The 26,594-nt window shown below is 41.3% G+C and overlaps 1 protein-coding gene across 1 annotated transcript in view; it reads right to left on the bottom strand.

Annotated features, from left to right (window-relative positions):
• Window positions 1-26,594, bottom strand: part of LOC117481664 (caskin-1-like) — a 40,439-nt gene extending 13,845 nt beyond the window's left edge. Inside the window, 19 exon segments of the mRNA XM_034129455.1 lie at window positions 1,599-1,737; window positions 1,946-2,047; window positions 2,553-2,660; window positions 3,984-4,057; window positions 6,032-6,113; window positions 6,783-6,967; window positions 7,140-7,238; window positions 8,181-8,319; window positions 8,321-8,478; window positions 9,038-9,152; window positions 9,650-9,744; window positions 9,972-10,080; window positions 10,434-10,542; window positions 11,281-11,402; window positions 11,844-11,939; window positions 12,145-12,290; window positions 15,556-15,653; window positions 17,984-18,035; window positions 25,813-26,594. Of these exon segments, the coding sequence (XP_033985346.1) occupies window positions 1,599-1,737; window positions 1,946-2,047; window positions 2,553-2,660; window positions 3,984-4,057; window positions 6,032-6,113; window positions 6,783-6,967; window positions 7,140-7,238; window positions 8,181-8,319; window positions 8,321-8,478; window positions 9,038-9,152; window positions 9,650-9,744; window positions 9,972-10,080; window positions 10,434-10,542; window positions 11,281-11,402; window positions 11,844-11,939; window positions 12,145-12,290; window positions 15,556-15,653; window positions 17,984-18,035; window positions 25,813-25,906 (2,122 nt within the window). The 5' untranslated portion in view covers window positions 25,907-26,594.

A 26,594-nucleotide genomic window follows, 5' to 3' on the forward strand; every position in this document is an offset into this window, starting at 1 on the left:
TCCTTAATTGTCCAGCAATCAGGCTTAACAACACTACTCTTTAATGTATTGTCCATGAACAGACAGACCTAAAATGATGTTTCAAGTACTGGATTAATTTCAGTTTTGGCCCAAAACAAATATTTATAATAATTCATATAACAATTATGTAGCATATTTGATCTTCAAATTAGAGAAGTATAATTTAAAGAAATTGATATTCTATATTCAACATTAGATAAACACAGAAGAACCCTTTCCAAGTACCATAGGTAGATGTTCAGGTAAGTATGGCTAATAAGAATAATTGATAGACTTAATTTGGTACAGATCAGTTGTAGCATTTACAAATGTATTAATTCAAGTTTTAAGAATGTTTAATCCTTCCTTTCCAGGTTTTTACAAAAGTCTTTGAATATTTGCCTAACTTTTCCTTTTCAGATTTTGAACAATGTACTTGAAATGAATGTATTGATTTGACTAAGACTAAGTGCCTTACTCTTGGCTAAAGCGTAATGAAGTAAACGTAAAGTAATCCTAAAATTGAGGACACTGCAATTTCGCAGATTACAGATTGATCAAATCACCACTGTGAATTTTATGCCTTAGCTGGATCTCTTATGATCCTAAGTTTTAAATGCTTTTGACTAGTGATTGCCTTAAAGCAAATCTTTAAGCTGTTTCTGGTTTTGATTTTATAGTTTGATAAATGACATTAACTAATGGTTTAAATGATAAAAGATATTAGTTTAAAACAAATATTTTGCTATTATGTATCTGTGTTTTATGTGTGTTCATTATTGTGCTTATTGACAAAAGATGCTCCAAACACTGATGAGAGATAATTTTTCCTATTATGATTGCCTGTATCAATCATTGTGATTGAATGTTTCAATCTTATTCTACTTTGTGATGTAATTGAATGTAAGGTGAGACCACACTCGAATCTGAAGACGCCTATTGATTTAAGTATTGACCAGAATTATTATTAGACTAATGTTTTAAGGTTATCAAAAATGATAAAAAGAGAGGAACTGTTAAGGAATAATTCATCTAGATATCTAACCTTTTGCTCTGTGACGTTTTATGATCTACTCTGACATCTGTAATCTCCTTTAAGGAAAGGCATTGGTGCCATATGTGTTGTTGTCACCAGTTTGTGACCGGTCAACTTGTCTGACACGAAGGGTAATTGTTGTGAGAACACTGAGGCACTTCTTTATCGGTGTTTGTGGGCTCTAGGATGTGAAATCCTTGAGGCCATGAGTGTCGGACGCAGGTGGCTCAGTGTTCCCAGCTGTTTAGTCTACTCCTTCAGAGATGTTGATTTCTCTCTGTGAACCAGTTAAAAGGTCTAGCATAGAAAGAGGCTCTTCAGAATTGACGTGGCAACTCTACCGTGTAGTCAGAACCTCTGACTCTTTGATTTGTGATGTGAATCCTCCGGCCGAATACTCTGAATAAACCCATCAGTGTTTGACATCAAAGCTCCAACTCTCACCGTGTCTCCTTCCTGAGTCGGTGACTCCATGCATTGCTACACAGAAGTTTCCTCCACATCTACAAGCTTTTCAAAATAATATTGTATTTCTCATCTAAATAATGTAGCTCAGTCTTACCGAGTTTGGTAATGCCGATCTCTTGCAGATCTTCAAGGCTGATGTCGGAGATGAAGTCAATGTTTTCATACCCATTCTGCACCAGAACCTGGTAGTACTGACTCAGACCCAGGTGAGACAGCCAGTCTCCCAGGTTAGCCTAAAACACACACAGGAACACACATACATGAGCACAATATGAAAAGCTTGTGCACAGATTACAAGATACAGAGTACAATTCTATTTCATTTTGATTCAGAAAAAAGAGTTTCTTAGCAGATTCTTTAAAGAGATTTGAGGGTGTATATACGTATACACCATATATTCTTGTGTTCATGCAGCTGCAATATTACACGTGAGAACCTTACAGGCTTGTGGTCTGGCAGCCAGTCTGTGGACGGCAGCTTGCTGATCTCTGATGTTAACTTCTTTCGATGTCCGGGCTTCATGACCCCAATTGCCGTCAGGTCCTTCAACACAAAGCACACTTAGTCACACCAAGAATTCAGCATAAAACTACTATGGGAGTTTTTTTCTCTCCAAAATGTACACATTAGTATGCACACATTTGACATTGTGCATGAGCTGTGTGTGATATGCCTTCAGGAATATTTTGCTTTGGATAATCTCTGATGAGTGTCCCCTGCCCTGAGGAAGGGTTACGTCGTACCACTGTCTCCGCTTCAATACACAAACACACAAACACACACTAGTACTAAAAACACACTCAAGGACAAACACAGGGAAGCGATTACAGCACAGACTGGAGCACACAGCCATGTGTGAACACAGGTATGTAAATGAAGCAGACAGAGTATGAGTGGTTGAGGCTCAGGACTCACACCAGGGGGTCAGGTGACAGAGACAGGAGGGTCATGATGACATCATCCACGTCAGCTGATTTGAGAGTTTTGCTGGGCGGAGCCTTGACAGACAAGGGGCGGGGCGTGAGGGGGTCAGGTGTCATGACCTTACCTCGCAGGTCATGCAGCTAATGGTGTCTAGATCATATCCCGCGGTGAGGAAGTGGGTGGTGTAGAACTGCAGCTGAAACTCACCCAGCCACGCCACTACTGCCTGCTTCTAGAACACAGAACAAAGAACACTACTTCCTGCTTCTAGAAGAGTCCACAGGAATTCTTCTAGAAAAGGGAACACACAGAACTGTTCTAGAACACAGCATTGTAGCCTGCTTTAGAACACAGGGAAGAAGAGTGTTCTGGCATAAAACATAGCAGTTTATTCAAGAAGAGAGGAGAAAAGACAGTTCTAGAACACAACTTAGCAGCCGTTCTAGAACACAGGAGAAATTACTTATCTTCTAGAACACATTATAGCAGCCTGCTCTAGAACACAGGAGACAATACTGTTCTAGAACACAACATAACAGCCTACTGTCAAACAAAAGGGAAACAAGGGTTTTAGAATGCAACAACCTTCTTCTAGAACATAGGGGGCAAGACTGTTTCAGTACACAACCTAGCAGTTTACTCCAGTGCATAGGAATGAAGAAGTTTTAAATCACAACATTGCAGCCCGTTCTAGGAGTAAGGACTGTTCTAGAACACACCATAACAGCCTACTCTAACACACAGGAGAGATCTTTTGTAGAAAAGCTGCATAAACTTCAATTCTAATCCCAAAATGTAACCCTGTAACCCAACACAATCTGAGACGCAATCACTAACAATACATTGAAAACCTGTTGTGGAACACATTATAAAGACCAGCTTAGCTTGTCAGTTTGTCTTTAGCTACCAGAACAAACTAACCAACCAACCTACCTATACTCAATGAGATAACTTCAGGGTTTTCATGAATAATAGAATAAATGGATCGTATATTGGGTTGATCAACCCTTTATAAACCTGGCAAACGTATCAATGCTCAGAAGGGACAGCTACTCCAACAGTTCTCCAACATTTGACAATTTGAATCAAAACAATCTAGATTAATGGCAATATGACCTATGACAGAACACTGCTGTCGCCTGGTAACTAAGAAATGCTTGATTCTAGCTTGCTTCATTGGCTTGCTTCTAGAACACATGGAATTTAACCCGGTACAGAAAACACACAGCGCTGGTTCTAGAGCAGAGCGGCAGCATGTGGGTGTGACACTGCCGTCTCAGTGTGGTGTGAGGAGAGGGGGTGGGTGGAGGTAGGCAAGACAGCAACAGACTCCTCAATGTGTCGGTCACTATGCCTGTCTCCATGGTGACACATTTGCATGCCCATCTTCAGAGTGTCATCTGTTCAGGTGCAACCCAGCCACCTTGGCAGGCGCCTCACTGAACTCAATGAACTCACACTTGTAGATGTAGATTTCTCTCAAACCAAAGCACTGTTTGAGAAAAATCTGAAAGAACAGAAAGAGGAGGCTCCAATCTGCCATCCAAGAACTCACTTTCCCATCATCCTCCTCTGCCTTCCGCTCAAACGACCGCTGTTCATGAACTGTGCAACTGGAGGTGCCTTGGGCTATAGGTTGAGAGGTGAGAGAAAGGAGAAAAACAAGAAACAAGAAATTAAACAAATTACGTTTGAAATGCAAAGGACAGTTTTGTTATTTCACCCTTTTATATTTTGATAATTACAATATAACACACCATGTTCTTTTTTTATCTTCATCTCATCTGATCATTCTAATACAAGGATATTTTCACAAGGACACAGCCATCTGGAATAGAGCTAAGTGGTGAGTGAGAGCGGTGTGATAATAACGCTGCTGCAATTAAATGTATATATATACCATAACAATGGCTTGTATATCTACAGTCCTACACGCTGAATCCGCCTGCTGTAAACAAGAGTTCATTTCTCTCACCAAGCCGTAACGTAGGTGCTAATTGGCTGTAGTGTGGTAAAGTGTGACTTTTGGCCAAGATGAAGGCAACATGAGTCAGCTTGCATCTACCTCTCTGATATTGGGTTGGTGGATCAGGGACAGAGACTAAGAACAGAGGGTGTTGTATGCTGTACGGATTGTAAATTCTCCTGAGGTTAATTTGTCATTTGTGATATTGGGAAATATGAATCAAATTGTATTAATTGATTGATTGATCAAACATGATGTATGTATGTTAGTAAACATGTTTTAATTTGTATCAGTACATTTTAACCCTCAGTTTGTCACATGACAAATCATTTATAAAATGCTGGTGAGTTTCTTAATAATTTATTAGAACAGTTTATTCGTAACTAAATATTATGTTACATGATGTGTAATAATTGACAAATTATATTATAATGGAAACAAATACTGAACTTCCTTGGTTAAAGATCATGGAAGACACCTGTTTGGTGTTTCCACTCGACTATGAGTTCAAAATGTGAAGTTATTTCTACATAAATATTTTACAAACAGCTTCAAAAACGTCTCTGCTCTGAAACAAAATCTTACTATAACTCTGTTCTAATAAATTATTAACAACTTAATGGACCTGAAACCTGGTGACTTGTTGCAAAGCCAAAACATTGTGTTATAGAGCGATCAAGTGCTGTATGTTGAGGTTGAGAAACATTGGAGGATCAAATCAAGCCAGGCATATCGTGAACATGTATGTGGTATATCTGAGACACCATATACATGTCTATATAAATGTATAACATTTGTTTTAGAGACATATTGTAAATCTACTTTTTCTAAGCCCCAGACATTTAACTGAAGAGGAGTGCAGCTGCTAACAGTGTTGTTAACTTGTAAATATCACTTGAGAATGAAGTTTACAAGCTACAAGTGGGCCCTGATCCAATATAATCCTAGTAAAAATGTTAAACACATGCAGTGGTTATTAAATGATAGCGAAACTTGCCAGTCAACATACTTTTCAGAGAACCATCTGCTGATATTTCTTTTTTACGAGCATTTGGATTTTTGAGGTCTGTCTCTTTCTCCTTCCCCTGCTCATGTAAGTTTTTATTCTGTTTATTTCAAGAAACATAAAATGATCCTGACAACCAAAAAGGATTAATCCCAGGACCGAGCAAACTGTCCCTGGCTGTTCAGAACCGTATTTTACAGCAACCTTTATAAATAAATCATAACTATTATGCACGGGGACCAGAAACAGTACTCATGTCTGATATGAACAGACAGCTGGTCTTTAGAGGGCCAGGTTGACTAAAAGTGAAATAAGGAAAGAATATTCATAAAAGCAGTGATCAAAACCAGCCCTGGGGCACTTGTTGTTCTGATAAACACCGTCTTGATCTCTTTTAATTGTTATCACTTTACTTCAGACAGAATGCTTTCTTTGAATCACCAGATCAGTGTTACACTTTTTTTATTATGAAGTGACATTGTATTATCTGTTTAAATAACTGCTGTCTTTGATAAAATAGCAGAAGGCAGCAGCTGAACAGACTTTAGACTTAAATGAATCATGGCACACACTTTCACTTTAAGTAACGCTGAGGCTTTGATCTTGTGTTTGGGTGAGTTTGTGTGCTTACTCGCTGACTGCTCAACAGACTGCGACTGCTCCAGGAGATGCTCCTTAGCTTTCATAGACTGGGACAGCACAGTGGCCAGGAGCTAAAAACAGTTGAAAAAACACACACACACACTCAGAAAATGAAACATTTACTCAAGCATAATCATACAAATCCAAGAGGTGTCTTATGACTCAGTCGGCTGACTGCACATTCCATTTGCATTTCCTGCAGTTCAACAACAACACATGCAGCAGAAATCTGAGAATAAGTACAGAGGATATACTTCCAGAATAATATGGGAACACCTTCTAGTTTGGCTTACATGTAGCTCATTAATTTTTAAGGTACTACCTAAAAATAGACTAGCTATGTATATTCGGTGATAAGATCAATTTAAGAATGTGCTAAAGGTGTTGGAGAGCAGACCTGTAGTGTGACATACAGAATTAAAATGTAAGGACAGTGGACAAATGAAAAAGGTTGACATCATAGTCACAAAATATAATTTGGAGGCTTATTTAACTGCGTACTCCGTAAAAAGGACAAACCAGGAGACCACTATCTTAATGAAACTGAAAATAAGTGATTTCAACGAAAGAACAAAGTAAACAGGATACAGAGTTGTGGTTAACCAGGTAACTAGTGTTAGTTTCCTGGAAATGTTTTGCTGTTTCCCAGAAACGACAGGCTTGTTTTTGTAAAGATCCAGAAGCAATGTGATGGAAGCACATGAAAACACACACGCTAAAAATAAAAAGTCTTGTCTTACCTTCACTCCTTCAGATTGTGCATGCAGGCCCGGGGCGTTAAGGCCGTGTGTGTTGACCCCCGGTGTGTGTGCGGGCAGTGGACTGGGGGCCGGGGTGGTCAGAACGTGTGTGTTCCCAGAGCTCTGCAAGCTGCTGGTGGAGCGAACACTGCCGAGGCTGCCAACACTGCCACTGCGCTCGCCACCTTCACACACAAACACCAGTAATGAAGGATAACTGATTAGACTTGTCACAAACTAGGTGCTATTTATACTATAACTGTGAAGTGAAATATCTTCTAGTTCTACTTACACCACCACATACATGCATATTGCATGATGCAGCATGCCTGAGATACATATTCACATTGAGTTTACCTGCCAGCGGTCTGCGCAGCACCCAGATGTCCTCATTGGCCCCACTCGGATGTCCCAGAGTTGGAGAGCCCTGAGGACTCTGCTCTGCTGTCCGTGCGCCTGTCACACACACAAACACACACACACACACACACACACACACACACACACACACACACACACACACACACACACACACACACACACACACACACACACACACACCAACTGTTCAGTGGACAAATTCAACAGCTTCAAAGACCCATATGATAATGTGTGTGACATACTTTCATTTATACATGTGTTTAACTCTTAAAGGAACAGAAGAAAGCACACCCAAAGATACACTCACTCACCTACACATTCATAAACACATAATTATTATTCACAGTGGTTCCGACACCTCTAGGTGCTAATAACTCAAAACCTGTAAAGCCCCATGATTCCTTTAGGCTAGTTCACGATAAAGCTGTCTATAATTATACTACAGTATATGATAAGTAGTGCTTCTTTAATACTGAAAGTGTTTGAACATCGTGCCAGTCTTTCAAATGTTTCAGGTAAAGAGTCAGTTCACTCGAATGACAAAAAGATGTTCCAGAACAATGGAAGTATTTGATGTTGCATGAAAAAAATGGTTTGAAAGAAATGTTGTGGTCGATGAAGATAAATAATAGATTATCTCTCGACGATTTCCAGTTTATTTATCACCTTTGGAACAAAATAGTTCCTACTGAAATAATAGCAGAAGAACTGGATCAGCGGGTGTAGACACCTTTAGGAGTAAGAGGGAAAATATACCTTTCTGTCATAAGGGTGAACTGATCCTTTAATATCGATATACTGTGACACATACATGTATAGACGTACACACACACACACACACACACACACACACACACACACACACACACACACACACACACACACACACACACACACACACACACACACACACACACACACACACACAGTATATATACTGTATATATACAGGTGCTGGAACTAGCAGATATATTCTATGTGCTATATGTGGTTTTGTCAAAAGGTAAACAGCAGTACCTTTTTGACTCTGCTGCTCCGGAGAAGTGGAGAAAGGAGGGGGAGGAGGAAGAGGAGGAGGCGGAGGAGGAAGAGGAGGATGAGGAGTGGATAGAGAAGGAGGAGAGATGGGAAAAGGAACGTACCCAAAGGAGGAGAAACCGAGCGAGGGATTGTGTGTCGGGGTTGAGAGGAGGGGGAGGCAGATGCAGGGGGAGGACTTTGGAGGGGGGGTATGAGTTTCCGTTGACGGCGGCAATGGGACAGGGGTTGGCCCTGCGGAGCAGGAGGGTGTGGCACTGCAGGGAGGGGGAGTGACCTGGACACGAGCCAGGAGGAGGGAGGTGCAAAACAACAACAACACAACAATAACAACTGATCAGTCAACTTGAAACGAAAACAAATCTAATCAGATATGAAAACTTATGAAATAATAACTAATTGAAATCAAAATATGAGAAATTAAAACATCTATATATCCACAGGGAATATATCTCAATACATGTAAATACTAAACAACTATAGAAACAAAGCAAACAAACAATATGAACAAAAGCATAATAATCAAGCAGAGCGGGTTGGGTTTGACAGGCTTTTTAAGGGGGGGGGTGACAGAAGGATCAGAAATATAGAGGGGTGAGGGTGACAGCCAATAGGGGGAAGGATTGATCAATGGAGATGTTTGACAGGTTGGGAAAAAACAGCCTAAAAAGGCTGATGATGCTGCAGCTATAATGATCAGCTTTAGCTGCAGAACAGCTGCTGAACTCACACACATGCGAAGCACACACACACACACACACACACACACACATCACCCACACATCACCCACCCACACACACACCAACACACATACAGCTGTGATGTGGGTGGTCACCTGCCCTCTTGATGACTTCCACCATGTTGGAGGGAAAGTAGCCCACACGGTCATTTCCTGTGCGGTTGTCATGTATACAGCCTTTCCATCGGCCGTCAGAGTGCTGCTCCAAAACCTGTAAACAAACAACAGTTTACAAAAATATGATCAAATCCTGTTTACAGTTTTTTAAAGAGGACATATTAAGCACATTTTCAGGTTCATATTTGTATTTGGTGCTTCTACTGTGACATGTTTTCATTTAAAAAAATGTATTTATTTTTCTCATACTGCCTGTGCTGCAGCACCTCTTTTCACCCTCTGTCTGAAACAGAGCCCAGTCTGCCCTGATTGCTCAAATGATTCGAAATGTCCCACACCTTACCCTATCACGTACAATGTGTAGGAGCGCTAACCAATAGCAGCGCGAGTTTTGCATAGTGGTTTCACTATGTTACTTAAGTAAACAAAGGAGTCCAATGGAAGCATTTCAGGCAGTTTGCAGCTATTTACATGCACAATAACCTATATATATATCACAGTACAGGGAAGGGAAAGCCCGAAAAAGCATAATAGACGCTAACTAGAGTTGGCTACATCTATGTTTAAAACATTTTTATCAGATCTATGTACCGTGATAATGTCTCCATTTTTGATGTTGAGGCTGGTCAGGTCGTAGTTGTTGCAGTAATCCTTCAGGGCACGCACCTGCATCGCAGCCGAGGCATCTACGGGTAGAATACAGAGTGAGCAGTGGAGTTGAGTAGAGGACAATCAGCAGAGAGTTTTACATGTGTGGAAAAAAAGGACTGTTTAATCAAGACACAAGGCTCTCCCCATACATCATACTAAATTAATAATAAATTATCTGTATCAATTTTGACGATTCCAGCCGTGGTATTACATGGAATTGGATTGTGAGACTAAATTGAGTGTTATTCCCGGTGGTACTCGCCTCTCAGTAGTTGTTTGATCTCTCGACTGGCCTGTGTGGTGGTGAATTGGTTAACAATGTCCAGGGCCGTTTGACTCAGAGTGTTTCTCACCCCTGCACTGATGCCACTCTGGATGGAAGAGGATAAGAAACAAGATTAGAGCTGCAATGGGAAATTGTTCTGTGTTAGTCTGGCTGTGTGTAGATGCCCAGTGGAAAAATGTGCCTCTGCAACAACATCAAAAAGGCGACAAAAGTGTTGAAAAGACAAAACAGAGCTAATTTGAATATTGCAGGACAGGTAGGATGCTGGCCATACTGCTAGACTTTCATGTTAGAAGCTTCCCACAGGCTTTATCACACAGCTCCGTGGAATGAATGCCAAGTGCTGAGGTGTAAAACCTGCTCAGCTGAGGAGAGGGAGGCAGCTTTAACAACAGTTGCTTATGTAAACATGTAAAAGAGACAGACAGATGGACTTACATCCAGCAGCAGACGCACCACCTCTGTCTTCCCACAGAGGGCTGCCTGATGTAGCGCTGTGCCAGACTCAGACTGTCTGTTGATATCTATTCCAGCCTGGATCAGCAACCTGCAGCACACGATAATAATAATGTTAACCTTTTTGTAAAGCATATTTTATAACATCATTCCATCCAAGTGCTTATGAAGTGGCTAGTCTTAGGCTTTTATTCCTCTTAGCCATCTGAGGTTACTCATTCCCAAAAAGCACACACAGAGATGCTTAGCATGATCGAAAGAAATGACTTATTGAACAATGAAATTCAGTTGACTTTCTGAAAATAATATCCAAAATCCGAATAAAACGTGCCCTGATATTGTGAACTTGTGTGAAAGATAATGTTTACTGAAAATTGTTGCTCCTCCACCATCTAACCAGCAAACACAGATTGTCTTGCAATTCTGTCATTCAAAAAAACGATCAGTTCTTGATTATATGAAAAACGGTTTATAGATAGTACATTAACATGTCTAAAATAATATATTAAATTAATCATACTTTTAACCAAAACTCAAAATACATCTGTTAGATATTCTCTTTATAAAACAAAAAGCTCAAAATGGCTCCAACAGCTTATGGCAAATAACAGCAGTAAAGTAAAAATCAATATCTATACAAAAAACACTTCAAGGTCAAAGAAACCTTAAAACAACTTTCATTATGTGGAACCATACAGAATGTGCTTTGGACACAAACCTGACCCTGAAGTTAGGGTCATGTTAGATGAGTGAGTGAAGCGGGCAGACTGACAGGCAGTGTATTATGAAGACAGACACACACTGATATTAAAGGGACAGGTTTTCAGACCGTATGACATCGATGTGTCCGTTCTTGGAAGCCAGATGAAGAGGTGACACTCCGTTTGGGTCGGTGGGCTTTGGTTCCAGCATGGCTGCACACATGTTACTGCTGAGCAAGAGCTGGACCACCTTAAAACAGATAAACACATAATATGAACATTATAAATACATATAATGGAGTCATTTCGGACAATCTGCAGTGAATTACATAAACAAGATTGTATATACTGATCACACCTTCTGAAAATGTGTGAAAAAATCTGATCAAAACGTTGATTTCTCAATTTTTATTAATAATAATACACTATTGTTGTCAGGCATTTGTGTTTGATTTGAAAGCTACAGTTAATGTGTCTTTGAGTCTGTAAGTCATAGGTTGAGGTTGTGCCTCTAATTTATGTTTCTTTTGTATTTGGTTGCGTCATGCACTATTCTATATATTGTTTTGTCAAATTGATGAAGATCTCTTCTAAACGTACGACACAGTTGTAAGAGAGGCTTTCCTGGTCAAATAAAGGTTTAATAAAATGTAAAAAGTAATTTAATGTCTCTTTTTTTTTTCCTACTCACTGTGACACGTCCAAATTCACAGGCGAGGTCCAGTGGTGTTTTTGCAGCTGAGTCCGAGATACACGGGTTGGACTGGTGTTGCAGCAACATCTCCGACTGTAACACACACACACACACAAACACACAGAAACACACATACACACACACCCAAATCTCAGTGGCGGTTCTCAAATTCCTTGCTTGTAACAACCACAAATCATGCATGCATCATCAGGCACACATAACACACAACTCCTTACAAAACACACACACACACACACGTCCTCTATACACACATCAGAGCACACACAAACACGGTTACCCCATCGTAGTGTCCGTGCTGGGATGATAGGTGGAGAGGGATCTGTCCTTCATCTGACTGTCCGTTGACTGACGATCCTGACTTCAGCAGCATTTTCAATGGTTCAGTCTTCCCCTGCCATGCAGCGTAATGCAGAGGACGCATCCCTACACAAAACACACACACACACACACACACACACACACACACACACACACACACACACACACACACCACACACACACACACACACACACACACACACACACACACACACACACACACACACACACACACACACACACACACACACAGAGGACAGCACACACAAAAACAGACATACAAGACCACACAAGGACATGCACACAGATATACACAAGAACATTAGAATATAAGGAGACATGAATGCATGCAAATACACACACACTGTTATAGTTATTAGACCAGTTTGTCAGTGAGCAGTTTATAAAACCTAATACAGTAGTATTACTAGACTCAAATAAACACCATTGTAGCAACTGATATTGAAAATATAGATTGTATAAATGTATAAATAATGTTTTGCATTGAAGATGAAACAATAAGTCAGAAATGGTTCAGCTATAATGATATTAGATGAGTTGTGTTGGTATTCTTTCAGCCTTAATTCACTGGTCCAGCTTTATTTATTTCTATGATAGTTTACTAAATATTTGATGGAAACTTTTGCTTTTTTAATTAAATGATGGATGGGATAATCCAGATAACAATCAGTAGCTGAATTAACAATGACAGGAATCATTAGTTTCAGTCCTAATGTGAATGCAGTTTTCCAGACATACTGTACTCTCAGTTTAACATGCACAGACTGGCAGTGCCCCTCCTCTGCAATCTTATTGTAGCTGACATTGACCCTTTGTGACCATACGAAAACTGTTTGTGCAAGCATCACACTCATGGGACGTTGCAGACAAACTGCTTTCAGAAAAAAGAGCAAGTCAAGAAATCCCCTATAAGTGGCTGAAGAGACCCTAGAGAACCTTGCAGCAAACTGGACATTGCAGCCCATGCAGGAAATGCAAGGTAATGCAAAGACCAGCTGAGCACAGCACAAAACGGAGTCATTACTCGTGCCTCACACCAGAAGACATTAAGCCGCACTTTGTAGCAGTGACTGCAAGAAGCAGAGAGCAGGTTTCTCATGGCAGCAATCCAAGACCCCCAGTCTTAATGCCAGCGATAAGCCACATCATCGGGCTGAAAAAAGAGGCCCTCCAGGCCTGGCTGGCATGAAGGAGTCCTGACTCAGAAGAGAGGTGCTGGCAGAATGAACAGAAACAGCAGCTGTATGAGCAAGTAGCTAAACCCTGATTATATGAAGAGATGTGGAGGGAAATGACTCTCAGGCAGCCTTAAACAGCTTTTAGATAGTGAGCAAAGAGGTAGCTTCACTCAGACAGAGAAAGAGGGACAGTAAACTTGACTGGTTTGAAGTTGAGAGGACTCAGTAACTCATTTAGTCAGCAAACTCACTGGTATACTGCCCCCCCCCCCCCATCCACCTACATGTGTCACCTCATCCTTGACCTGCAAAGCACTCACAATTACACATGACCAAGATCATCCACTCTGCCAGCACTTCACTCCTCTTACTTCAGGTTCAGACTGCCCACGTGAAGAGAGGCCCGTTAAAGCAAGAGCTGTGCCCCCACAGACATACGAGCTTTAAATAAGTAACCTCCTCTTAACAGGGGTCCTACTACTTAAGGCAAGTTAGATTTAAGACTTCTTAAGACTTTTCTAAAGCCACTTGGAATGAAATTTGAGACCAACTTTATCCGGATTTGTGTGATGTTAATGCGGGAGGCATTTATTTCTAACAAGTAGATGTTACCAACTATTTGGGGATTTTACAATTCAATTCAAAAGATTGATTAAGGACAATCTAATGCCAGATGAAGCACTAGATATTTATAGATAACACATTCATTGCTTATGGAGGAACCCTGCATTAAGCAAGCAATCCAGTCTGTGGTGAGTAATGTAGTACGTCTGTGTCTTTTTGTATAGATAGTATTTTGTACGTCTCAAAGCCTCTACACAGGACGAATGAAGGACACAATAATGTGAAATACTTGCATCGAAATTGGATAATCACAACCAAATCGGTTTTTCTGATTTTGGAAATACCCTAAGCTGTATTCCCAGGAGTATCCTGGAAGAGTTCCTGAATACATAGTTGTTGGACTTCTTTTTTGTTTATGATTTCTTTTTGGACAGGATATCAAGCCCAGAGGGCCGGGCCTGCAGGATGTCCGTGTCAGTGACCCTAAGCTGGCATCTCAACACGAACATTTAGGAGATGGATGTGACATGGTCTGAATCAGGATCAAAATGTCCATGCCAGTTTCCATTACAAGATTTATTTGGGGCAGCGGCAACAAGCCATGATACAACGTTGAAATATACAAGTTCAACTGGAGTCGTGTTTCTGACCCTATGATTAATTCACACTCCTTTCAGCTCTGTTTTGGTCTCCACCAACTTCTGAGGGAAATCACGCCACGATTTCCAGTGCTTTCCATTATGGATGCAACCGAGAATGATGATTTTGAATTATTAAACTTGTGACGAGAGTCTTGTAACCACTCACATCAAACATTTTATAAGAAAATATTGTCGAGCACCTTAAATACGAAATTAACAGCAAAAAGGTTCTTTGCTTTTCGCTTTCACACCAAATCCTCCACCAGTTTTAACTTGTCACAAGACAAGTGAAATCTGATTGCTGCTCCTCTGTGCTGTCACTTTATTTATTTTATAAGAAGTAGCAAAACCAAGGTGGGGGTAGTGTGCAAGGAATGTAGTTGGTGCATAATCTGTCTATACGTGAACACTGTGTAACACTGGTACAACCAACTTCCTCTGCAAATTGTGATTTAATAATGATTTATTGTTTCTCTACCAACTCCAGCGAGATGGTTGAGGACCACCTGGTTAGGATGCCTGCCAGCTGTAAACATCTATTTAGAGACTCACTGGAGAAGACTGAGAGGACTGTAAATGAGGTCCTACAGCCTGCAGGGATTAAATCTCCCATCTGCGCTGAGATTTCTTCTTCTTCTCATCCTCCTGGAATCTGCCAGTTTGAGATGGAGATATTTGCTTCCCTGCTCCCTCTTGGCTCTCAGCCCTGCAGCCATGGAGCTCCTCCATTGTTTATTGTTTGCATTGCACACAAATCTGTCACCTCTCATAAATACCGCATCCTACACAGACAGCATTTTTATTACATTTCAAACAAGCTCACCTTTTATCACACACGAGGGTATTACCAGCCACGTAGTCAGAGCCAGAAGACATGTGTTTGTTTTCCTGTTTTTTAATGATTGTTTTTTGTCTGTTTTTGACCTGTTTCATGGTCACATGTAAGGACAAGCTGTGTGTTTTTACCTTTATTGTCTTTAATATCCACTGCTGCCTGGGCCTCCAACAGCAGAGAGATGAGCTCCTTGTTACCACTCAGAGCGGCATGGTGCAGCGGTGCCAACCTTCACACACACACAGATAACGTTTAAAAATACACATATTCAAATTTGTAGTGTGAAACCAGAGCATAACTTGCTGAAATCATCTTAAGCGTAGAGCAGCTCCGCCCCCCAGCTCTGTGTGAGCGACGGGAGGGGGCAAATGACCTACTTCCATTAATAAGCAATCTCTCTACCCCAGAGCAAAAGTGTGCACATAGCGTGTCTGTGTGTGAGTGTCTAATGGATCCCTGGTGCATTCAAGGGCCTGGCCCCAGAGTCAAATCAGCAAATCATCAGTCATTACTAGCAGTTGAGTCCAATTATCTGATTCCAATCATTATAATAAAAATATCTTTGTTATCTGATGGAGCCAAATGAAACACAATCACAAACCAAGCATGTGCACACAAAAAGCTTAACCGCTTATGAGTCTAAATATAGCGAACATTCATACATTCAGAGTTGATAAGGAACCATTTCTGAACAAATTAAGAGCTGAGAAATGTTGGCTTATCTTCAAGGTTATTAAAGTCTTCAGCCGGCTGCATGTTTTAGTGATAGATTTAAACTGGAGTAATGTGTAAAATGATATGGATGATAGTATATTGATCCCAGAAAAAGATGATGTAATGTTTGCCTGCACCAGTCGGGACAGCTCCGGTCAGTCAGCTGCAGATGTATGTGGGTGTTAGGTGTTTTGTAGTACACCTGTACGTAACTTTATCAAGGTAAAAAGTTAAACAACTGAAGGTCAGCACAAACAAGATTTCAGGGGCTGGTTAGCATCTCTCCATGTTGGGGAAGCTGCTTTATTGTCTGTATTGCTTCACACTGAAATAAGTTACACTATAGAAAAGAAACCCAATATCTAGTTTGGTTAACTAAAGCTTCTTTAGAACAAACAAGCGCTAATTTGCAATAGATTAGACAATTTATGTGCATACATCTACATCATTATACACTCACGCAACCTGCATGCCAAATTTCAGCCTCCCATTGCAAAGGCTGTGGCTGCCTACATGAGGAGAAATCTGTGTAGCACGACCAACCAACAACGCAAGCTATAGAGCTGCTGGTTGCTGCTAAAAAGGTCAAACTAAAATATTCAATATATTTGCCCCTTCTTGGACCGTCTTACTGATTTGAGCAGTGGTCCTAATAATAGGCCTGTTGTCTTACTCATCAGAGCAGAACCTATAGGAGGTTCAATTGCATTAGAAGAAAAATGGCTAAATAAAATAAAATAAATCACTCTGTTTAGCTCTGTTTTTAGTTTTTACCAGCTCCTGACTACATATCTGGGTCTTAAGCTCATACTGTGTCCGTCTGTTCTGGTTTGTCTGTTTGGTGCTGAGCAGGAAGTGTACTGAAGGGTCTTAAAGGTGGGGTAGGTAAGTTTGAGAAACCGGCTCGAGATACACTTTTTGTTATATTCCATGGAATGCTCTTAACATCCCGATAGCAATGAATATCTTAAGTGCTTTGACAAAAAATCCATTAAAAAAATGTCATCTGTGGAAGCCGTAATACTGTAAAAAGTACGACCAATCATTTTAGCCGGCCCGGCTAAAATAACTGGATGGCCTACCTGCCTGTCAGCCTTCCATCTGTGCACAAACTTATCTCGTGCCCTCATTGGTCATGTGCGCGTTCGTGTGTGTTGGAGGAGGGGCTCTGTAAGGAAGTGGCAGATTTCTTCCGGCTGTGTATTTTCAAATTCTAGCGCACTCGAGCTGGTTTCTCCAAAATTACCTACCCCACCTTTAAGAGCTTTTTTTTCTTTTAAACAGCTGCCTGCTGTGGCTGAAAATGTTGCTATTTTTGCAGTGAGAGTCAAGTAAAACAGTAAAGTTGTGGATCCTACAGATAAACAATGAGCTGAAACTCACTATAAAGCTACTTACAGCTGAGGAACGCTGCATATCTGGGTGGTATTCTCTGTAGGTTCATCAATACGAGTGACCCCTTTTCACATTGTCATTTAGTCCACATTGTATCAAAAATATTGATTATAGGCACATTTTGTTGTCCCTCAGGGGGTTCTGACCTTCAAGTTAGGAACCACTGCCCTCAATATTATGTTGTTTTTGCAGCGGGTCGTAGGTCATAACATATTTATATTATGTACTGTTGAATATATCAATATCCATTGTGATTCAATTCAGGGATTCAACTCTGTAGCTACGATGCAATGTAAGGAGTAACATGAATCGGTTAAATCTGATGACAAGAAGACATAAAGAAAGCAAAGAAAGAACAGATAATTAACTAAAGAGGGGAATAAACTATTGAGATAGAATGATTTCAATGAGGAAAAACAATAGGTACGAAAATGAGCTGTATTGCCTCACCCATCAGCATCCTGGATGTTGACGTTCACTCGCTTTGCAGCTCCGAGGAGCTCTGAAACAAACAGAGAGAAGAGACATGATGAGACAGCAACATAGTAGAATAACAAACTCATTACAAAAACCGTGAAATTCATATCTATTTGGAAATCAGTGATTAACGTATTCTCTCCCCTTGCACATATTCTAATTATTCATTCCCTCCAGGTAGAGTTGACAGCTTCGCGCTTATACCTGAGCCTCTAAAACAACAGATTCTTCACTTCAACAGCAGCGGCCAAGGTCGAGGAGAAGTGACAAGGTAATGAAGACAAAGAGAAGTAACTCTGGGAAACTCATCCACAAAAGCATTAAAGTCATATTCACAACATGTGTCTGTCATATGAGTTGCATAAAACAAATTGAAATGTGTGTGTTCATCCATCGATAAGAATTGTATTATTCCATTGTGTTCACAGTAGCTTTTTATTAAAACTTCACTATATCCAGTGATATTGCTGTGAGGCAATTTCTCATCAGTAGTGCATGGCTAATGTGAACAAACCGGTTCCATCTAGTAACATGAATAACTCTGATTTCATTGTTTAGTGTTTATCCTTTTATCAAAAGAGAAATTGAAGATTGTATTCAAATGTTCCAGTTCACTTTCCAGGTCTATTTGAATTGTTGTGTAATAATCAAATACATTCTCTCACCAGATGCTGTTATCTTTGACAAATAAAGCATTTAGTAGAGCATGGTTTATTTTGCCCTTCAGATAAAATCAACCTGAGGGAATAGTTCAACCTTTTGGGAAAGAAAAATAATTTTTATGTCGTAGATGAAAGATTGATACCACTCCTGTCTGTATGATAAGTATGTCTGGGTTTTCTTTTGTATATGTACGCGCTTGGTATAATGTGAATATGCAAACATGTATGTGATACCATGATCTCTGACTGGAGCATTAGAAAGATGGAGACACTAGCAGACAGCAGGTAGTAGCACGCAGACAAAAACCAGCACACTCTGACAAGGACGGCTTGTTTGTCTCTCTGCCTCCTTTTTTTTGGCCAACCCACATAATCCACGGCAGTAATCTGGAGCTGTTCTGTAATCTGGGGAAAAGCTTCTCCTTCTCTCTGCAGCTATATCTGCAATTCATCCCTTCATCCTGCTCTCACACTCTAATTTCCCCTGTAATTTGCTAAAGAGCGCGTGCTGATTGGTAGTTCTGCTGTTACTGTTTACACTCTGCAGCTGACATCAGTCTCCTATATGTGTGTGTGTGTGTGTGTGTGTGTGTGTGTGTGTGTGTGTGTGTGTGTGTGTGTGTGTGTGTGTGTGTGTGTGTGTGTGTGTGTGTGTGTGTGTGTGTGTGTGTGTGTGTGTGTGTGTGTAGGCATCCTCCTTGGATTAAAAATACGAATCCTCCCTCCCTCCCCCCAGCGGATGAATCAATGAGTGCAGATATCTGTGTCACATCAAACCCCCCCCCCCCCTCAGACTATGAGCTAAAGGCAGCACCACAACATGCGTCACCCACAATTATTCTACTATGTTTTACTCAATACTACTCAATAGATTATCCTTCTTTACATGGAGTCTGGATCATGACATTATTTTATAACGCCACCCCCTTGTGACCCAACACCATGACGTATATTGAATCAAATCGGAGGAGGAAGCTGACTAAAACGGGGTATCGCTCTGCCCTCAAACTATTAAGCCTTTCTTTTGTCTCAAAACTGATTTCATCTAGGAACTCACACTTATTGTATTCATAACCTCCTGCCTAATTATTTCAGTTACTTAAATTCATGAGCCTTAAATGTAATAGTTATTTATTTACCACCCTTGTAACAATTATGTATTTTCCTCCTTTGAAACAAACTGTTTAAATCATTACCATAATATCTCACTGATGGTGTCCTTGGACCGGGGCTAATTTACTTCTTCTTTTTTTATGATAATTTCAGGCAAAACACTGCAACTGAGCCCCGGTTACCATAGTAACCCCTCAATGTGCAATTCTCACTGACTGTCAATCGCTTGGCAGGGATTACTATCATATTATTTCAGTCAGACAACTCACTAGTTAACATGTTTATATTAGAAGCAGCATATAGTTGGCGTCTAGGCTCGGGCCTCATCACTCCACAGATATACATAGCACGATGAGTGATGATTAAATAACTAACCCCCCGAGCCTACAGCTGGAATCTGGGGTGGAAGCTGGGGTGGTGGTGGGGCAGCAGCGACGTGGAAGTAGCTGCAGCAATAGCAGCAGCAAGCAATGCATAGAGAGAGATCTGGCAGGTTAAATAGAGCGGCGTATTAAGGAGACTCTGTTTGGTTGGTTGTAGAGTGGCAAGGGGCGTTATGTATGAATGCAGCACAAGTGCTCGAGTTGACTGCCTGAAAAGCTCGCAGGCTTCGCCCCATTTTTGCCACATCTCCCTCAAATTGTAGCTATTCAAGAGTTTATGTGATTTGATGTGATTGTATTTGAAACACTTCAATCTTAATAACGAGTGCCAATGAGCTTCTGGCAGAGCGACATGCAGAGTAACAGTGGTGTGTTTTCCAGAACCTCAGGAGGGTTTTCTCAGGGGTTCTCATTACCAGAAATGTTCTGAAGTCCAGTTTTCATCCCCTTCTGCCTGTCATCATGTATCTAGAGTTTCAGCCTCACATGTGGCCTAAAACAAACGCTGACACATCTGTTCTCGCTCTGCTTCCAGACGATCGCACACACATATGTTAGTGACCGGACTCAGGGGCACAGCATGCTAATACTCGTGCAGAAGCTATATCACATTTATATCAAAGATACAAAATGTTATGTGAGTGATGCAGGGGCCATTATCAGAAAATCAATATGCAGATATATGTTACAGACTTTTTAAAATCCTAAATAGTGGTTTGTATTATTATGTGTTTAGAAAAGTGAAATGTCACAAATGTCGAAGATGTTTTCGTTTTTTTAGATGCTCCTTTACTGATCAAATCAAATCAAATCAAATCAGGTTTTATTTATAAAGCACATTTAAAAGCGATTTTTGGTCGAGCCAAAGTGCTGTACATGTAATAAAAAACACATTACTACAAAACACAATAAACGACAATAAATTACAACAGATAATTGGTCATGACTGATGGGGTCATGACCAGCAGCTCTCAGGCCTATTTGAGTTTATTCCTCAAAAGGGCAAGAAGATTTCTGACCGAGTCAAAACATGAAACCTTTCAAGTTGTAGGTTAATAGTTAGCACAAAAGATACATAATTATTATGCGCATTGCTTTTTAACACTGACTTTAACTTTAACTGTAGTGGAATTCATGTTCCAAATGTTCTGCATTTTTCTGTTAAAACCCCCAAGAACTGTACTCTTCACTGTGGAGTATACTCTGCTTTTCTTTGCACCTTACACCAAATATTAGACAACAGTCAGAGACCTCTATAGTTCAGGTGAGTATCATGTGTCGTTCTCAAGCCAAAAGCATAAATAAAAAGAGATAATCTTTTCCATTAAGATTTATTTTGGTCTATCACAATACTGCTGAGTTTAGATCAGGGATTTCGATACAGATCTTTAGCTGCATCAAAGACTAGTGGCTGTGCCAAAAAAAGGTCAGTGTCGTGGATAGAGGCAGATACAATATACAAATTACTTTGTGCCCATTTCAGTTTCTTGATATAACATAAGAGAGATACAATTATGATAAGGATGTTCTCATATCTCTAAGATTAAGAGCTTTATTGCAACTGAGCCAAAGATAAGGAAAGCATTACCAAATGGTTTACAAATGAGCTTTATGTCTAAATCTATTTTTAAAGTGTACAGGAACTCGCTATGTTTCTGTCTGAATGGATTCATTAGAACTTTTAAAAAGTTAATGATCCAATACACTGACGAATCATTTCATTAAACAGTGAGTATAATGATTGCAGCAAGACTTTTAACTTAAACTCTGGGGGACATTTTATTTTCCTGTCAACAAATCCTATTATAAAAACAAAACGATTGATCTATAGGACAGGAACCTCAGGTATTAAGGGTCCTTACTCTGGCCATTTACAGTCTATCTTCATCTGTACTGTAAGTAAAAAGTTAAACTCCAAGAAAACCCCTCAAAAACAACTTCTTCTAGCTCCATGTTGGTTCAAATAGTTTAGGAGCAAATACATTTTCAAGTAATGAAATATTGATGGATATGGACATTATCTTGAGGCGTTTCTTGCATATTTTGAAAGGCATTTTTTTGGTTAGTTATATGCACTGACAATATTTTTGCAAGACATTTCCTGTATTTTTTACAGTCTTATTTTCATTTTTCTTTCTTCAAAAGACAGATGGTTTGTTACACAGAACCATCTGAGAAGACCTCGTTTTGAAACTGTTTGGAAAAGGCAATGTAAAAAAAAGTTGGCAGGTGATTGGATGAACCATCTGTCACACAAACTCTTCCCAAAGCTTTCAATGTTGAAACACCTTCAGTGCCGCTGTTTGATTCTCTTTCGAATGAAGAGACACGAGCCAGGCCTGATGTAGCAGATGCCATTGCAGCAGTATCTACCCTCACCTCACTCACACACCTTAACAATGCCCATAGCTGCCAGTAGCTCCTCTCCGCTGGAGTTGATTGGTCCGACCATTGGTGTTTCTGACACAAACACATTACTTGAAGCCTGACAAAATATATTTTCACTTGATCTTGTGATATCCTAAGAATCAGTATGCCGTGTAGAAAATAGTGGGGAAAATTTAGGAAGTAATCCTGGAAATAAAGCCCCCAAAAATGTGTAGCTTTATACTGTGTAGTTGTTGTTAGCAGTGTTGGCTAACCCGCTGCTAGCTCTAGCTACTTGTTGACCATTCAGACATGAGAATAGTATCGATGCCCTTATCTAATCTGAATGAATAATGTCAAACTATGTATTTAATCAGTTAGAGAAGAAGTGTTTCTGTCTGGCAGTGACCAAGAAGGGCTGTGAAAGCCTCACACAGTCCTTCACCACTTCAACTGCTAAATCCATCCTCCATCAAACTGTGACATTTTGACAGAGCAAACAACTCCCTCTCACCTGCTGCACTGAACTTCATTAGCATACAGTTAATAATGAAAACGCTGTCAGGCACATGACTAACACCTGACGTGTCGAGTGTGTACCTCTGCACACTTCCCTGTAACTGTGTGTGTGTTAGGTGTTAGCGGTGTTTGTGTGTGTGATTCTCCTGCAGAGAAACCCTGCTTCCTGTTTAATTATTCAAACATAAACCTGGATTCACACAGTGTCTCACACAGTGTCTCACACACTCTCACACACACACACACACACACACACACACCAGAGTTCCCGTTAGAATATTTTTTTGCCGGTCAACATGTCCGTTAAAGTTGAAATCTTCCGGACAAAATTAGATAAGTGCCGGTTAAAGGTCTTCTTTGTTATTTATTGAGCTTTAAAACAAATTGATATGATTCGACATTAAACAAACTAATTATAGTAGATTAACTACATTATTCAAAAGTGTACAGTAATTTACAAAAACGCGGGAATAATAAACGGAGCGCTCTCTCCTTCTCCTGACAGCCCGTCAGTATCATGCAGCTCGCGGATCCAGTAATGAGTGACCCGACAGTAAAACTAAACATATCTATAACTAGTTTAGGTAGTTTGAGAGGTAATTAAAATAGCTACGTGTGATTTTCTAACCTGAAGTGTGTTTTGCTCTGCTCGCCGCTGCAGGGGATCATGCAGAGCTGCGTGTCGACTCGTCAGCAGCAGCCGATCTCTCTCTCCTGTCAGATTAGACTTTACTCGCATTTATGTCCATATCGATCAGATCTAGCTAGTTCTAGCTAATGATATCACTACCTGCTTGTTAAAAGACACCTAAACAATAAGCGTCGCTATGCAACCGGATGAGGCCACAAAGTATAGCGCAGCATTATGCATTTGTTTACATGCCCACCGGAACCCCGAGGCATTACCAACAGATCAACGCACAATCAACCCATACAGGACATCTCTTTCTCCACATTAAGTGTTAGACATTAGAATTGACAATTTTTGTCTGTCACATACTCTTTTGTCTGTCACATACTATTCTTGTCTGTCACATAAGTGGCGCAACTGATGCGGTATTGCGCTAAGGGAAAATTATTTTGACCGGACATTTTGACCGGAGAGATTTAGATTTGCCGGACTTCAGCATATTTTACCGGTCATTGTCCGGTAATTACCGGCTAACGGGAACTCTGACACACACACACACACACACACACACACACACACACACACACACACACACACACACACACACACACACACACACACACCACACACCTCCCATAACTCACCCTTTAACCTCTCTCCGTCACTTCCTGTCTCTTTGCATCCCTGCATTCATGAATTGTCATTTCCCTCTTTCTGTTTTGCAGTCTCACTCTTTTTCTCTCCCATTCTAGCCCTCCTCCTCTCCCCTCATCTCCATCACCCTCCACCCACCTCCCCCTTTCTCTTTGTCAGTGTGCAATGGACTGAGCACTCAGAGCTGATCTGTTCTGGCATTTGAGGAGAAGCATTTTTCTTTTCCATGGCACTGCTGGAATGTCCACAGACAAACACACGAGAGGAGAGAAGAGAGGAAGATAGGAGGGGAGAAGGGAGGTGACAAGGATAGAGGACAGAAGAGGAGAGGAGAAGGGAGGTTACAGGGAGAGAGGAGAGAGATGAGACAAGAAGAGAGGACAAGACATGAGAGGAGAAGTAAGCTGACAAAGATGGAAGGGAAGGGTTGGATAGAGGAGAGGGTAGGAGACAGGGATAGAGAGGACAAGAGACAAGGATAAAGGAGAGGATAGGATACAAGAATAGAGTAAGGGATAAGAGACAAGGATAGAGAAGAGGAGAAAAGTATAGAGGAGAAGAGAGGGGAGGAGATAAGGATAGAGGAGATAAACCAAGAGATGGGTAAACAAGGATAGAGGACAAGAGAGGAGATAAGAGATGAGACAATGATATGGACACAAGGATGAGAGGAAAGAGGAAACAAGAGGAGAAAGAAAGGAACTGAACAGGGAGTAAAACCAGAGAGAGGAAAGGAGACAACATGGGAAAGGAAGGAGGAAATTAGAGTAGTGAGGAGGAGACAAACTTAGAGTTGAGAGGAGCTTGGTGATAAAATGGGAGAGGAGGAGAGCAGTTTCAAGGCTGTAATTGAAATCTAATTATCACCTCAAGTCTCAGCTGACAAACACCCGCGCACACACACATGTGCACACATGAGCGCCACATTCAGTATGTGCACATGTCTGCACGTGAACACATTATTACCACTAACATCTGGCATCTTCACACACCAATAATCCCTGTCCCGAGAGCAGTGTAGGACCTCTATGTACTTCAGCCTCACACGCACATACACACACACACACACTCACACGCGCACACAGAAAAACGATCAATGGAGGAAAATAGGGTGACAAGCATCTTCCTGATTTCTAATTTAATTCTGATGACACTTCTCACACATGTGCAACGTCATCACTATCACACACTCAACGTCATAGCAAAGGCAAAAAACACACACACGCACACAAACACACACACAGTGCACCATTTAGACTAAATGTCATCACATTAGATTTAGCCTACAACGTCATGACAAGGTAATGACTGGTTGTGTGTGTGTGTGTGTGTGTGTGTGTGTGTGTGTGTGTGTGTGTGTGTGTGTGTGTGTGTGTGTGTGTGTGTGTGTGTGTGTGTGTGTGTGTGTGTGTGTGTGTGTGTGTGTGTGTGTGTGTGTGTGTGTGTGTGGCAGGAAGATGAAGGAATACTGACTGGCTTTCCCCGGCCGAGGTCTCTGTAGAAGCCGCTGAGCTGTCAGCAGGTCCTCGGTCTTCACGGCCTGGAGCAGCTCCTGGTCCTTCCCCATGTCCCCTCCGTCCCGCCGCCTCGGTCCTCCCGGTCCCGCTCTCTTCCTCTGAGCGCCCTCTCTCCTCCGTTAATCCGCCGCTACATCCTGACGCTGCTCCGGGCCTCCCGCTGGAGCTGAGGCGCGGAGGGATGTATGCTGCCGGTAGTGGGATGCTCCTAATCGGCCAGGAGTCCACCGCACACCCTGCTCTGCCGCCCCTCTCTACGCGGTGCTGCAGACTCACACCGACCACCGATCGACCCACTGGACCTGGCTCTCCGCCGGTATGCCACGCAGGAACCCACTCGCGACAGATTCCACTGATTCAATCCGCGTGACGATTTCACCGGGTCTACGTGCGTGCTGTGCGTGAAAACGGTGGAGCTCGAGCGCCCTCCTATATGCTGGGTCAAATCCGCACCCCTGAAATCTCACGAGCCCTCAGACCGCAGAAGCACGCACGGTTCGCTGATGTTTAAACGTGTGACCGCTGTCGCCGTCGCGGTGACCAGCTCGCGCCAGCTCCAGCGCGCATACGCACACACATTCACAGTCACATATGGCATTACATAAACACGAGCGACTTGTGTGCGCGCCACTCCAGTTGTTGTAATCCGAGTCCGCGTGTCTGCGCGCGTGCGAGCGGACAAGTCAGGAGAGGTCGTTTGACATCGTATAAATGTGTACTCAGTCAGTCGCGTGCAGA

This window comes from Trematomus bernacchii, unplaced genomic scaffold (genome assembly GCF_902827165.1).
Source record: "Trematomus bernacchii unplaced genomic scaffold, fTreBer1.1, whole genome shotgun sequence".
In the NCBI taxonomy this organism is placed as follows: domain Eukaryota; kingdom Metazoa; phylum Chordata; class Actinopteri; order Perciformes; family Nototheniidae; genus Trematomus; species Trematomus bernacchii.